The sequence below is a fragment of the Pelmatolapia mariae genome, linkage group LG4 (genome assembly GCF_036321145.2).
Source record: "Pelmatolapia mariae isolate MD_Pm_ZW linkage group LG4, Pm_UMD_F_2, whole genome shotgun sequence".
Lineage (NCBI taxonomy): Eukaryota > Metazoa > Chordata > Actinopteri > Cichliformes > Cichlidae > Pelmatolapia > Pelmatolapia mariae.
This window is the reverse complement of record NC_086230.1, coordinates 24767716-24781235: the sequence shown is the minus strand read 5'-3', so window position 1 is coordinate 24781235 and position 13520 is coordinate 24767716. Positions and strand designations below refer to the sequence as shown.

Sequence of the window (13520 nt, the reverse complement as noted above, 5' to 3'; positions counted from 1 at the left end):
AAGGAAAACCTCTCACTGTAAATTGCAGATCCACATTCGATGAACATGAGTGGATGTACTAGACAGTTGGAAATGAAATCTTTCAGAACGAAGGAATGTTTATCTCCCACTCAGTGCCACTGTCAGACTGGAATGAGAAGGCCAAGTGCAAAATAAAGTTAAATGAGTCAACAGGGACTTTCAAGTTATTTTATTTATTAAGTTTCATTTTAAAGATATACGGTGCAAAGAGAAAGTTAATAATAATTACAATAAGTAACTAACTTTTTCATCTAATGTTGTTTGCCAGAGAATCCAGAAGCTGATTATTCAGTACAGCATGTGAATGTGATGAGGGAAGAAACACAGTATTGGCTGCAGTGGGACATCATTAATGTTGCTCCGACAAATACCTGACTGTTAGTTAGGACAAATACAATGAAAAAAATGCAGACAGAATCTTTCATTGACACAATAAAAACACCAGTAAATGAGTCCTCTATTGAGTCAACATCAGAGGAGAAAAATTTAGTTGAGCTCAGATGTGAAGCTCAGCTGGACTTTGGACCATACAGACCAAAATTCCATGTTTTTTCTCAGCCACACAGTGTTTCAGCAGACTGCAAGTAAACATCCTGGTTTTCTATACAGAAAAAGAGATATTTAATTAAAATTGTTAGCATAGATTAAAGAACACAAATAGTCTCAATATCACATGAATAAATTGCAACACTGCCTGCATAGCTACCAATTATCTGGGAAACATACCCAAGACAATCCACATTCATGTTGAACCAAGAGGTACACATCCCTGTTTACCTTACATTTAATGTGCTTGTGCGTTATTTAGATGATTTGACTGCTTTGAGTGAATATATTTGCTTGTGAATGACAGGTTGCTCTCTAAAATTAGTACCTTCTGAAATTGTTGTGAGATTTGGCACATCAGCCATACCTATTTTAATACTAAAACATTGGTAAATGAATGCATGTTTTATATATTTTATGTTAAAATGTCAGAGATGAAACATACATACATTTCTTTATTTACCTTCTTTACTTTTTTTTTTTCAAATATAAGACTACTGCTAGACTTTTTCCAGTCATTTGGGCTTTGCTTGCTCTGTTGGTCGTTGGCTTCATCTTCCTTGAGGTGCCTTTTTACAAATGGCAGAAAAAAACATGGTCATTACACTGTTTCTCCTGACAAAGGGCCAGTTGGTTACGAGATCCCCTTGACATCAAACAGTGCTAATGCTTAGGATACTTGCTGCATCTAAACTGCAACTTAATGGTATTTGTATCCTAACTATTTGTCTTGCATTTCATTAATGGTTTACTTGTTTTTCCTTAAAGCCGATTTTCAGTCTTTGTGCAAATTGGATGGCATTACTGCAACCTAAACAAATTAAATAAAGTAGATTATTTTAAGGTGTAAAAAATTAATTATGAGTGGTTAATCATTTTAATCACACAGTAAGTGTCTGCCAGCATCAGTCAGAGAGTTATTTAATGTTTGAGGATAAACTCCATGGCAGGATTCATGTGGGGAAGTGTGGGATGGTCAATTAGGGCAGACCTTCCCAAAGTGTGGGGCCCGCCCCCTGGGGGGGGGGCGCAGAGCCATTGCAGGGGGGGCGCGGCATGAAAGAGGGGGGGAAACAAAACGCTTGGAGACTGCTTGCACGGGGCGGCCACAGAAACGCAAAGCAGGAGATGAAGCATCGCTGAATATGTTTCCAAACCGACTTCATTCTAAGCCAAAGACTAGAAAATATGATGAAGCATATCTGCCCTTTGGCTTCACCTGCACAAGTGCCGAGGTAGGTCTCCCCTGCAGAATTGGTTTTCCCTGTGTCGGGAGCAGCGCTGGGGTCTCCAAATCACGGACAAACAGTATCCCACAGCTGTTTATGTTTTTGAACCCATTTTGCACAGAGAGACATTTTTTGAAAAATGTATTGATAGCAATGTTGAATATTATTACACATGAAAAAAACAACTACACATAAAAAAGTACACCTTTGTATTTTCTTAATTTTTTACTAAATGTTTGAGGTGTGAAATAAACCGCAATGGAGCAAAATATGGGTGTGTGTGGTTGGAGGATGTGTGCGCGCGTGTGCGTGTGCGGGGGGGGGGGGGGGGGGGGGGGCGAACATTTTTCCTGTAAACAAAGGGGGGCCCAGCAAAAAAGTTTGGGAACCACTGAATTAGGGAAGCACAGAATTCCTTGAGTGTGTAGGCTGTGAAACATGCACGTCTTGCATAAATGTATCACTTTAACCAGTTAAGGGATTCAGGATGAAGCACAGTCTCCTAGCTAGTCTCTGTGTGGTTTTGGGTGATGTCCCTTTAAGATTTATAAGGATCTGGGAGTGGCGTGGATAGGAAACCTATTTTTATCCCATATTTCCTTCCTTATGTTAATTAACCAGACCCAGACTAACGAATTACAGCCCAAATTAACAGTTTGAGCATTCTGATTTGGTATATATGCAGAAAAAAGAAAAGCTGGAGCAAATAAGTATTTATATTTGTACTGGGATAATACTCACCACGGCTGTCCTTTGAGCTTTTGGGATAACTTTGGAAAAACTATTTGGAATAATCTGACAGTTTAACCAACAAGCTGAATATTTGATTTGGGCAGAGATCACTGGGTGAGTTTGTCAGCTGCTTGGCTTGTATGATATTGTCTGCATATCAAAAATGCATTTTTTTAAAGCAGTGCAAGCTGTGAAAGAAAGTGTGTAATTTTCACAATATGTCAAGTAAACTTAGAAGTGCTTTATCCCTCCATTCTGTTTAATGCAAAAAGTGTTTTTAGCTCGGCCAGTGGTTTCCTATCATGCTGAATAGAACATTAACTTAATTTTATAAATAGTTTTAATACTGAGAGTCAGAAAGTAGGAAAACTCAAGACGCTCTTCCCATAATTCCCGTACATCCCATATTAGAGTTACTGTTAATCTTGCAATGTCCAACACCATTGCACTAGATCATGGGTAGAGCAAATGAAATTTGGCCCATTTTGACATTTTCCAGTATAAAACTCCCCAAAATGTCCTAAACTGACCCAAAACGTAAACGAAAGCCTTACATTTTTCTGAAAGCCTTAAATTTGATCTTGTTTTACAGGTGCTGCAAATTTTTGTACACCGAGGCTGATCTAGGTCAAACTTGACCTGTATATATCCAACTACAGTTTCATTAACCAATAGTTAGTATTATGTTGGCTGCATCCATCTTTTATACAGTCAGTATTAACACCAGAGGTCCTCTGTTAAGAAATGAATGTGTGGAAACTCTCTTATGTTTGCAAAACTGTGCATTCATAGACACAGCCCCATGCTTTCCCAGTCTTTTATTAAACATTCATTAGTTGAAGAGTGGGTCTTACATTACCGACATGCAGCTTTTGTTGAAAGTGAATCTTTTTGAAATTTAACCCTTGATGCATGTTTCAATAGTTACTTTTTATCTGGATCTTAGCTTTACAGCTATTTCCTCCTCTTTGTCAATCAAGTCCATAAACCACATCATTTTTTAAAACCAAATGATATAACATTAATATCTGCAGTTATTTTAAAAAAGACAACTAGCCTGGTATTGATGAAAGAGGTCACTGCATACTTGTCACAGTTCTAACTGGAAACTGATACAGTCAAATGATTTTCATTTTGTGAAATGTATTTTTGAGCTTCAGTAACTGCCATTTTAATGATCATCAGCTGAGAACCTTCAATGATAAATTTGACTCCTGTGCCTCACAACATCTAATGCAAATCCTGAAACTGAACTTTCTCTGGATGTTCCTGAATGACACCTCATCTCCTCCATCCACCTCCATCATCCTGCATGCTGTCTGTCACGATGCTGGGCTTCCTCATGCTCATTTTTTCACTGTGTGGTGAGTGCTGAAGACATCTCTGTGGATCTGACATACTGTGTATTAATTCATTTAGTGGTCAGAGACAAAACTTTTAACTTTCCCTTTTAACTTCAATCTTAGTTTATTGTTGGAAATTTAATTTCAATGGCCTCCACGAGTTACAAGTAAAGGTAACAAGAAAAATCAAAAATAATGATTTGTAAATACTGAGATTTGAACAAAAGACAAAAACATTCAAATTATTATTGATGGAAGAGCTACAGGTATGTGTTATAGCAGAACAAACTTCTGATCTCAATCAATAAAGTGAGTGTGGTGATCAACAATTCACGACAATTCATGGGTCTGTCGGTTGAAACTTTGCTTGCTGGAAACTTTATGACCAATAGGAGCTACAGTAGCATTACTTACCTGCAACTGACGTGAAAACAATGAAAGGATCATCACACAGCCCTTCAATGACACAACACAACAAATAAGTCCTCTATTCTGAGAGTCAACATCACCAGAGAGAAAAATGTAGTTGAGTTCAGATGTGAAGCTCAGCTGGAATTTGGACTGCATGGACCAAAAGGTCATGCCGTTTCTCAAACACACAGTGTTTCAGACCACTGTGAGTAAATATCCTGCTGTTTCTAGGAAAATACAACATTCACTTAATTTTCCAATTTTGAGTCAGTAAAACAATGTCAAAACCAGTGTAGTTAGGTGCCATATATATATAACTGTGTAAATAACAATCTTCTGTTTTCTTCTTTTTTTCAGATGCTCTTGAACTAAAGACAAAAAACAGTACTCATGCCATATCTTCAAGTGAGGGCACTAATATTATGTTGACCTGTGAAACTGAGGGAAACCCTCTTCCTGTCTATAACTGGACTTGTGATGGGAAAAACATGTTGGAGAACACAAACAGTCTCAATATCACCCTAGTAAAACGCAACACAACCTGCACCTGCACAGCTACCAGTTATCTAGGAAACATAACTAAGACATTCCATGTTCATGCTGAACCAAGAGGTACACATCCCTGTTTACCTTACAACTACTGTCCTTGTTTTAGGAACTTATGTCTTTTTATATCCAAAATCAGTTTTAAATGTTAACATGTGTGCTTGTTAATGGCAGGTTGTCCTTTAACACTGACACCTTCTGAAATTGTTGTGAAATTTGGAGATCCAGTTTCAATCAACTGCAGCACATCAGCCACAGATGTTGAAGGAATGGGCTGGGAGGCTCCATTTGGAGGTACAGGATTTGAACCTGCTCCTGTTGTCACTTGGAGGGTTGAAAAACTAGAAGAGTGGACTCCAAGTCCTTCCTGCTATGCTACTTTGGTTGATGGATCCCAGTGTACTGTGAGTCCAGTCATCACTGTTTACAGTAAGTACATGTGCACAGGCTGTGTTACTGTATTATAACCTGCATGAACTGGAAAATATAAATGTAAGAAAGCAATAACTAAACTTCCTGAAATTTCAGCTCTAAATGCTTAGACATGATAATGTCCAGCAGCTTCTAATTGATCCAATTGAGATGTTCCTTATGTGGAAATCAAAATGTGATTTTGGCACCTGCAAACAAAAGTACTAACACTTTTAGAAATGCATGTTTCCTGTATTGATGTAATAATGTTAGAGATTAAATTTGGTTTTTACATTGTAAATCAGCAATACCAAAAAACTAAATTTGTTTTATTCACAGAAACTCCAGACTTTGTGTCAGTGTCTGACATGGGTCATGGTCCGATGGTGGAGGGCAGAGAGTACGATCTGCAATGTGATGTCATCAGTGTTACTCCTGTGCAGAATCTCACAGTGAAGTGGTACAGAGGCAATGAAACTGTGCTAACAGCAATGTTTAATGAGTCCACTGAGATCCTAGTAAATGCATCTTCTACCCTGAGAATCTCCACTCAGAGAGATTACAAAGGATTAACTTTTAGATGTGAGGCTGAGCTGCACCTCGGACCCAAAGGACCAAAGTTCCTTCCTAATATATCCTCACCACCTTACACTGCTGTTGTCCTCTGTAAGATTTCCACCCATGTATTTCATGTTTTTTTCCATGTCAGAGCTCTGCAACAGATTCACATGATTTTTTAAAAATGATTTGTCAATATTGAATATAAAGAATTTTAGATGAAGGTAAAGTTTGAAGCATACTATTTTTATCTTACTTAATCTCTCATGTATTTCTTCCACAGATGCCCCTGAGTTCAAGAAAGGAAATGAAAGCAAGGAGGTGCTGCAGGGTGAGAATGTTACTTTTAGCTGTAGTGCTGACAGTAACCCACCCTCAAACATCAGCTGGATCTACACAGCTGCTGTGAATTCAAACATGACCACTGAGGGACAACAGAAGACTATCACTATCACAGGAGTCACGTCTGCCAATGCAGGCATTTACATTTGTGTTGCAGAGAATGAAGCTGGGAGAAACACACGATTCGTCTCACTGGTGATAAAAGGTATGATTACTTTTTTCAGAACAGTTATGGAAATGTATAAAGAAAAGTGATAACTGATGTTTAAAATGAACAAGACATTGAGTACTGATCTTATGTTGTTTTTATTTTGCTTATCTTACAGATAAAGTCCCTTTGCTCGTCATTGGAGCGTTGCTCGCTGCATTTGCCATTGGCCTCATCATCCTCCTGGTCTTTATTTACTATAGAAAGAGAAAAAATTGGCATTTTTCTTTTGACACAGTATCAAATGCCACAGATGTCCCTCTGACACCAGCCAGTAGTAATGCTTAGGATATTTCCTGCATTAAGAAAAATGAAGTAAAATTTTAATTGCATATGTAATTTATCATTTGTCCTACAAGTCAATCAATAATATTGTATAAATGTACATTTAATTTTTCCATAAATTAATTCCTCGAGTTAAACAACTTCATATACCAGAAAACAAATAGCAGAAATATCTAAAATAATAAGAAGGTTATGCTTCAGAGATAATAATGTTATGTACATGTCTGCTAAACAGTGCGCCAAACTGCTGTAAAAACAATTAACATTAAGCAATATTGTCTTATCTTTGAATTAATTTTTTTTATTGTTTTTATGTTTTTTGACTCACAGTTCATTTTAATTGTGAAATATTAAAAGCACAAAGTGTAGCTCTAACAGGTATTACTGCATTTAAACAAAGTAGCCTATTGTCATATGCCAGAACTTAAAGGCAAGTTATTAATGATTTGAATTAGAGAGTGATCATCTGCTATTAAACAATAGGATGATTTTAACCAGTGGAGGCTGTCAGGCTACAGCACAGCCTCCTGGCTGGCATCCTGTGTGGAGATCAGATCGCTTCCTCTTTAAGGCTTATTATGATTTTTGAGAGTGATGTGGATAGGAAAGCTATGTTGACCTGATTTCCTTCATCATGTTAAATATTTGGAAAAACCAGGCTAAAGGCTGGCAAGCATAATTAATTGTTTAAGTGTGATGGTTATTAAACAATTAATCAGCTATATGTGCTGAAGAAAGACAAAGCTGGAGCAGTCAGTGTTTATATTGTGCTTGGATCCTATTCAACAGGACCTTCCTTCAAATTGCTGGGATAACTTTGGAAAAGCTTTTGTTGCTTTCTGAATAATCTGACTGGCCTGAAAATTGATTTTTGCAAAGAGCTTTCAGTGAGTGTATAATCTGCTTCACTTGCATGATATTAAATAGAGGAAGAAAAGAGGAAGAATGAGATTAACGGTCATAATATGAAAACTGAAAGCAACTTAGAAATGGCTTTTTTTTTTAACTCAAGGGCCACCAGTTGGTGTCTAATGTTACAAAAAAGAACCCTAGTCAAATTCAAATTCAAATTTTATTTATCACACACACAACCATACACAGACAAGTGGTGAAGTGCTTATTTCTGTGCAATGCCGGACCAGTAAAGAATTTACAGATTTACAGATTATGACAAAATTTACAGATTTTAACTTAGAAATTTACAGTAAAAAAAAAAAGAATGTGCAAATAACGATTTAAGAGAGAAATTGTAAGAAGTGTGCAAATAAAAACAGCGACGTGATGTATGAGAGTCCAGTCCTACACTTGGTTCAGGGCCCAAATAACCTGGTGAAAGAAGCTCCTCCTCATTCTCTCTGTTTTGGCCTTAGGGGAGCGGAAGCACTTCCCAGACCTCAACAGTGAGAAGAGTCCATTGTTGGGATGGGAGAGGTCCGTCCTAATCTTCCTGGGTTTGTTCTTGCTCAAATGAACTGAAACAATTTTTGGTAGAATGATGTTCATTGCTAGAATAGTCACTTTAATTGCTCACTCTCTATGGTATTAGTAGCCTGTACTTGCTCTCATTCAAGTGTTTGTACCACTGTGTAGAAATAAAAAACAATAACGTTTTGGAGAATTACACATTGACATATGCCTACTAATTTGTCTCTGCCTTCTTCTCATTTTGATGTCACTGTGTCCGATATATACAGTTAACTCCATACATAATTAAATAAATTTTATTGCGACTTTGTCTCTTTATGCCATCATTTTGATGATCCTATCATTTTACCACAATTTTACATTAAATAATCAATATGTGATTGAAGTACTTAAAACACCAAACCTCATGACTTAAAGTTTAAGCTTTAAGTCACAAGGTTTAACAAAATTATTGCATTAGTTGTTTAGGAGCATTTTCTGAGGCTCAAAAGACAATTGAATGACAAGTAGTTTTATGGTCAGGTGATGCCTGTTTCCTAGGATTTTGCAAATAAATAATTTGGACTTGATTTCAACTGTTCAACTTGCATTTGATAGGCAATACTGGATTTGGCAGAAAGCATCTAAAAGAGCCTGGACAGATATAAACAAGGTGAACTTCTGACACGGACGAAGATAAATCTGTAGAGGAGAAAAACAACTGATGATGCGAAGCATGTTGTTTAACATGGTGGAGGCATGTATGGCTGCCAGTGGAATCGGACCACTGGTATTTATTGATGATGTGACTGCTGATAGAAGTACACTGTAAAAAAAATTGTAATATAAAAGTATTTTACTGTGTATTTTACAGTTTTGTACTGTTCTTCTAGAATATCATTAAATTTACATAAATAGACTGTGATTTTACATTTCAAATGTAAATTAACATAAAATCACTGTAAATGTAATAAAACATAATTTTCTTGTTTTTTAAATGTATTTGTCTGTACATATGCATATTTAGATTGTTAAAATACATTCACAAATGTATCATAATTTCACAAATATTTGTCCGTTATTTGAAAGATTGAACTGTTAAATTCAAATGTAATGCTATGGAAAAATATATAAAATGATTCTTATAAACTTTTTTTACATCAAATAATTATTATTATCATTGTTATTTAGGGCGATCGTGGCTCAAGAGTTGGCAGTTCGCCTTGTAATCAGAAGGTTGCCCCGGCTCGGACACTCTTGGTTGTTGTGTCCTTGGGCAAGACACTTCACCTACCACCTACTGGTGATGGCCAGAGGGGAATTATAAAGTGGAATTGTAAAGTGCTTTGATGGTCTCAAAAAGCGCTATATGAATGCAATCCATTATTATGTAAACCAACTGTTAACTGTATATTTCTGTACATTTAAGTATTATTATTCATATTGCCGCATTCATTGACCTTGTTTATAGGTAATTTCATTGTTTAATCACATTAAAATGTTCCTAATTTAATGTTTAACAGCATTTGAAAGGCAAAATCCCATGTAAAATTAGGGCAACAAACTGTATTGTCATTACTGAAAATAACCGTATTTTCATGAGAAAGTTATTTTCTGTTATTTTATGGTATTATTTTGGCGCCCCAGCTGCCGGAATATTACTGTTTTTTTAGGATTTTTTTTTTTTTACGGTGTAGCAGGATGAATTTTGAAGTGCAGAGGGCTATACTCTCTGCTTAGATTCAGACAAAATGCTGAATGCAAACCTGATCCAACACCACTTTACAATGCAAATGGATCATTAACCAAAGCACATTTCAAAAGCAACTCAGAAATCTCTCAAGCTAAAGAAATTGGATATTCTTCATTGGCCAAGCCAGTTACCTTAGCACAATCCAACAGAGCATGCTTCATTTACTGAAGACAAAACTGAATGCACAGAGAGCCACAAACAAGCAGCAACTGAATGAGGCTTATTCAAAATCCTGGCAGAGAAACTCAAGGGAGAAAAAACATTTGTTAATGTCCATGACGTCTTGACTTCAGGTAGTCATTGACCGTAAAGGATTGTATAGGAGGTATTAAATAACATTTCTTATATTTAAAATGATATTGATTTGTCCAACTATTTTTGAAAATTTTAATGACCCTCATCGAAATCCGGTCAATGTGTCCTCTATTTTAAGATTCATTCCCAAGAGAGATTACAATGGATTAGTTTTCAGATGTGAGGCTGTGCTGCACTTAGGACCCAAAGGACCAGAGATCCCTCCTGCACCTGCTTCGGATCTTATCAGTCCATCCTTCTGCAACCTCAGCACCTTACACTGCTGTTGTTCTTTGTAAGATTTCCTCCTTATTTTCTGCTAAGTGAATTCTGAATATCAGCTTGCCACCTAATACTAATGTATTCTTAAAGTGTTGTGAACTCAAACAACTCTGGTTGCACAGACAGTCCTTTTCTCTTTCACCTGTCAACCTATGAGATCAAAGTGACTGAATGTTAACCAGTGGGATTTTCTACACCCTGAGAATGTGTGAGAATGTTACACTAAGCTGCAGTGCTGATGGCAACCCTCCCTCTAACATCAGCTGGATCTGTATAGATGCTGTGAATGCAAAAGAGACCACTGAGGGGCGCCAGAAGACTATCACTGTCACAAGAGCCACGTCTACCAATGCTGGCGTTTACATGTGTGTTGCAAGTTGTGAGAAAGACAAGATTTGTCACACTGGTGAAAAAGAACCAAACTAATGACTGGCATCCCCAATTAATTGTTTAATCATGATACTGATTTACTCAAAGTACTGAAGGAAAAAAGCCATTCATACCAATAGAAATTTCAAACCACCATTTTTGTGAATGGATTATATAATCTGAGATACTATTGCATATGGAATTCAAAGTATTGTTTTAAGTGCCTGATCATCACTGCCTCATGTGCCCCTGAGCTTTCTCCAGGTAGGACATGCCTGGAGGTGCATAAGACGCTTCCTGCCTGAACCACCTCAACTGGCTATTTTCACTCTGGAGAAGTACCAGCTCAGGGGAACTCTGAGCCCCTCAAAGTTCCTCAAAGGGTGGAAGGTCATTTCTGCTGTTGTATCTGTGATCACTGTGATTCTTTATTTATTTACAACATTCAAAGAAGTACTTGAGAAGCTGTTGAATGCAGAAAATGAGAAGGAAAAGGACCAGTTGAGAATTAGGAAGTGCAGCTGATTAGTAAGGAGCAAGTGAGGGCAGCTATGAAGAGGATGATGAGTGGAAAGGTACTTGGTCAAGATGACATACCTGGTGGTAGGACAGTCAACTCTAACCAGACTGTTTAACAAAATCCTGGAGAATGAGAGGAAGCCTAAGGAGCTGAAAAGCGTATTGATACTGATTTTCAAGAACAAGATTGAAGGCATGAACTTGTAGAAAGAGTTGTTGAAGCTAAAAGATCAAAAGATTGTGCATATAACTTTACACATAGGAGCATAGGAGCTACAGCTCAAGCTTTAGTCAAATGCATTAGTGGCCTGAACCACAAGAGGGAGGCAAAGATCCTGACATCATATGCATAACAGAGCTCAACTCTCTTATCCTGGATCCACTTGAGATTGTAGAAGACTATGGAGGAAATCCTTTCTCTGTAAAGTTTACCAGCACACTGAAATGAGAAATCAAAGCTCCAGCTTTAAAGACAAAGACATTTTATCTCCCATTCACTGCTACTGTTAGACTGAAAGTTAAAGCTAGATGATTCTCATTAATTGTAGTAAAGACCTATTGCATACAAAAATTTTAATTTGAAATGAATACAGTGTAATGCTAAGAAAATTAAAAATGATGATGTATATGTAACTAACTTTTATCTAATGTTGTTTGCCAGAGAACCCAAATGTTGTTCAATAGAAGAAAAAAGCAGAACTGGCTGCCGTGTGATGTCATCAGTTTTGTTCCTGTTCAGTACTTCACTGACGTATAAAAACAGTGAAAGCATTGTGACACGTCATTTAACAATCAAACCAAAGAACTGAATAATGAATCCTGTAATTTGAGAGTGAACATCAGCAGAAAAAAAATGTAGTTCAATTTAATTCTGTTTTATTTATATAGTGCCACTTCATAAAAACAGTTGCTGCTTCAAGGTGATTCATATTGTAAAGTAAAGACTATACAATACCAAAGAGAAACCCCAACAATCACACAACCCTCTATGAGCAAGCACTTGTACAATAGGAAGAAAAAAAATGAATAACTTCCGTTTAACAGGAAGAAACTTACAACAGAACCAGACTCGGGGAAGGACAGTCATCTGCTGTGACTGGTTGGAGTGAGACCAAAGAATGATTAAATACAAAAAGGCTAAATAAACACAGAGATGTTTAAAGAGATAAACAGATGAATAAATGCTCAGCGTATCATAAAAATCCCTCCAGCAGCCCTACGTCAATTGCAGCATAACTAAGGAAGAGACCACAACTTCCTGTTTTTTTTTTCTCATTCACACAGTGTTTCTGAACAATGTGAGTAAACATCCTACTGTGTCCAGGCAAACAGTGCATTACTTTGAATTTTAGCTTAGATTAAAAAACAAAACAACCCAGTTTAGCTATCCATTGTTTAAATGTAAACAAACAAACAAACAAACAAACTATGCGTGTCTCTATTGATGCTTCTGAGCTAAACTCAACACAGTGATATCTATCAACTTAAGGGCACTGATATTACCCTGAGCTGTGAAACCAAGGGAAACCCTCCTCTTGTCTATAACTGGAAATGCGATGGGGAGGACACAAACAATCTTAGGATCATTCCATTGCAGCAAGGCAACCTGCACCTTGTCATATAAATCACTGTTTATCTTACAGGTAATATGCTAATGCATCCTTTAATAATAATAATAATAGTAATAATAATGTATACTTTATTGAGCCCCGTGGGGAAATTCCTCTTTGCATTTATCCCATTCACTCTGTGAGGCAGTGGGCAGCCATTGGGCGCCCGGAAGCGGTGGGGACAGTACCTTGCTCAGGGGTACCTCAGGGTAGCCGTTCAGTGGATACTGTTGACTTATTTCTTAATTTAGAAAAGAGAAGAAAAGAAAAGCTGTAACTTATTAAGTCTACTTGTAGAAGATTGCCCTGTATCACTGTCGCCTTCTAAAATTGTTGTGAGAATTGAAGATCCAGCGTCAGTCACTGTGATTTTATTTGAAGCTCTAGTAACCCTCCCTCCCCCAAACATCAGCTTGATCTACACAGCTCACAGCTGCTGTGAAATGAGACCACTAAGAGGCGCCAGAAGTCTATCACTGTCACTAGAGCCACGTCTACCAGTGCTGGTGTTTACATTTGTGTTGGAGAGAATAAAGTTGGAAGAAAGACAAGATTTGCCACACTTGTGATAAAAGATATGATTGCTGACTGTGCAGAACAGATATGGAAATAAATAAAGAAAAAAAGGTAACTAAACAATGTCAAGAGGTGAGAAGA

The 13520-nt window shown here is 37.1% G+C and overlaps 1 protein-coding gene across 4 annotated transcripts; it reads left to right on the top strand.

Moving 5' to 3' along the window:
* The first annotated feature begins 1687 nt into the window (after positions 1 to 1687).
* LOC134625491 (vascular cell adhesion protein 1-like) lies at positions 1688 to 8381 on the top strand. Of its 4 annotated transcripts, none has more exons than XM_063470716.1 (7): positions 1688 to 1802; positions 3714 to 3892; positions 4640 to 4894; positions 5003 to 5257; positions 5579 to 5905; positions 6081 to 6344; positions 6466 to 8381. In XM_063470716.1, exons 2-7 carry the CDS (start codon positions 3802 to 3804, stop codon positions 6633 to 6635), a joined length of 1362 nt encoding a protein of 453 aa, XP_063326786.1. In that variant the 5' UTR covers positions 1688 to 1802; positions 3714 to 3801; the 3' UTR covers positions 6636 to 8381. The 4 variants fall into 4 exon arrangements, with proteins under 4 accessions (XP_063326786.1, XP_063326787.1, XP_063326785.1 ...); XM_063470715.1 differs by lacking the exon at positions 1688 to 1802 and adding an exon at positions 2324 to 2642; XM_063470717.1 differs by lacking the exon at positions 3714 to 3892.
* Positions 8382 to 13520: the final 5139 nt, after the last annotated feature.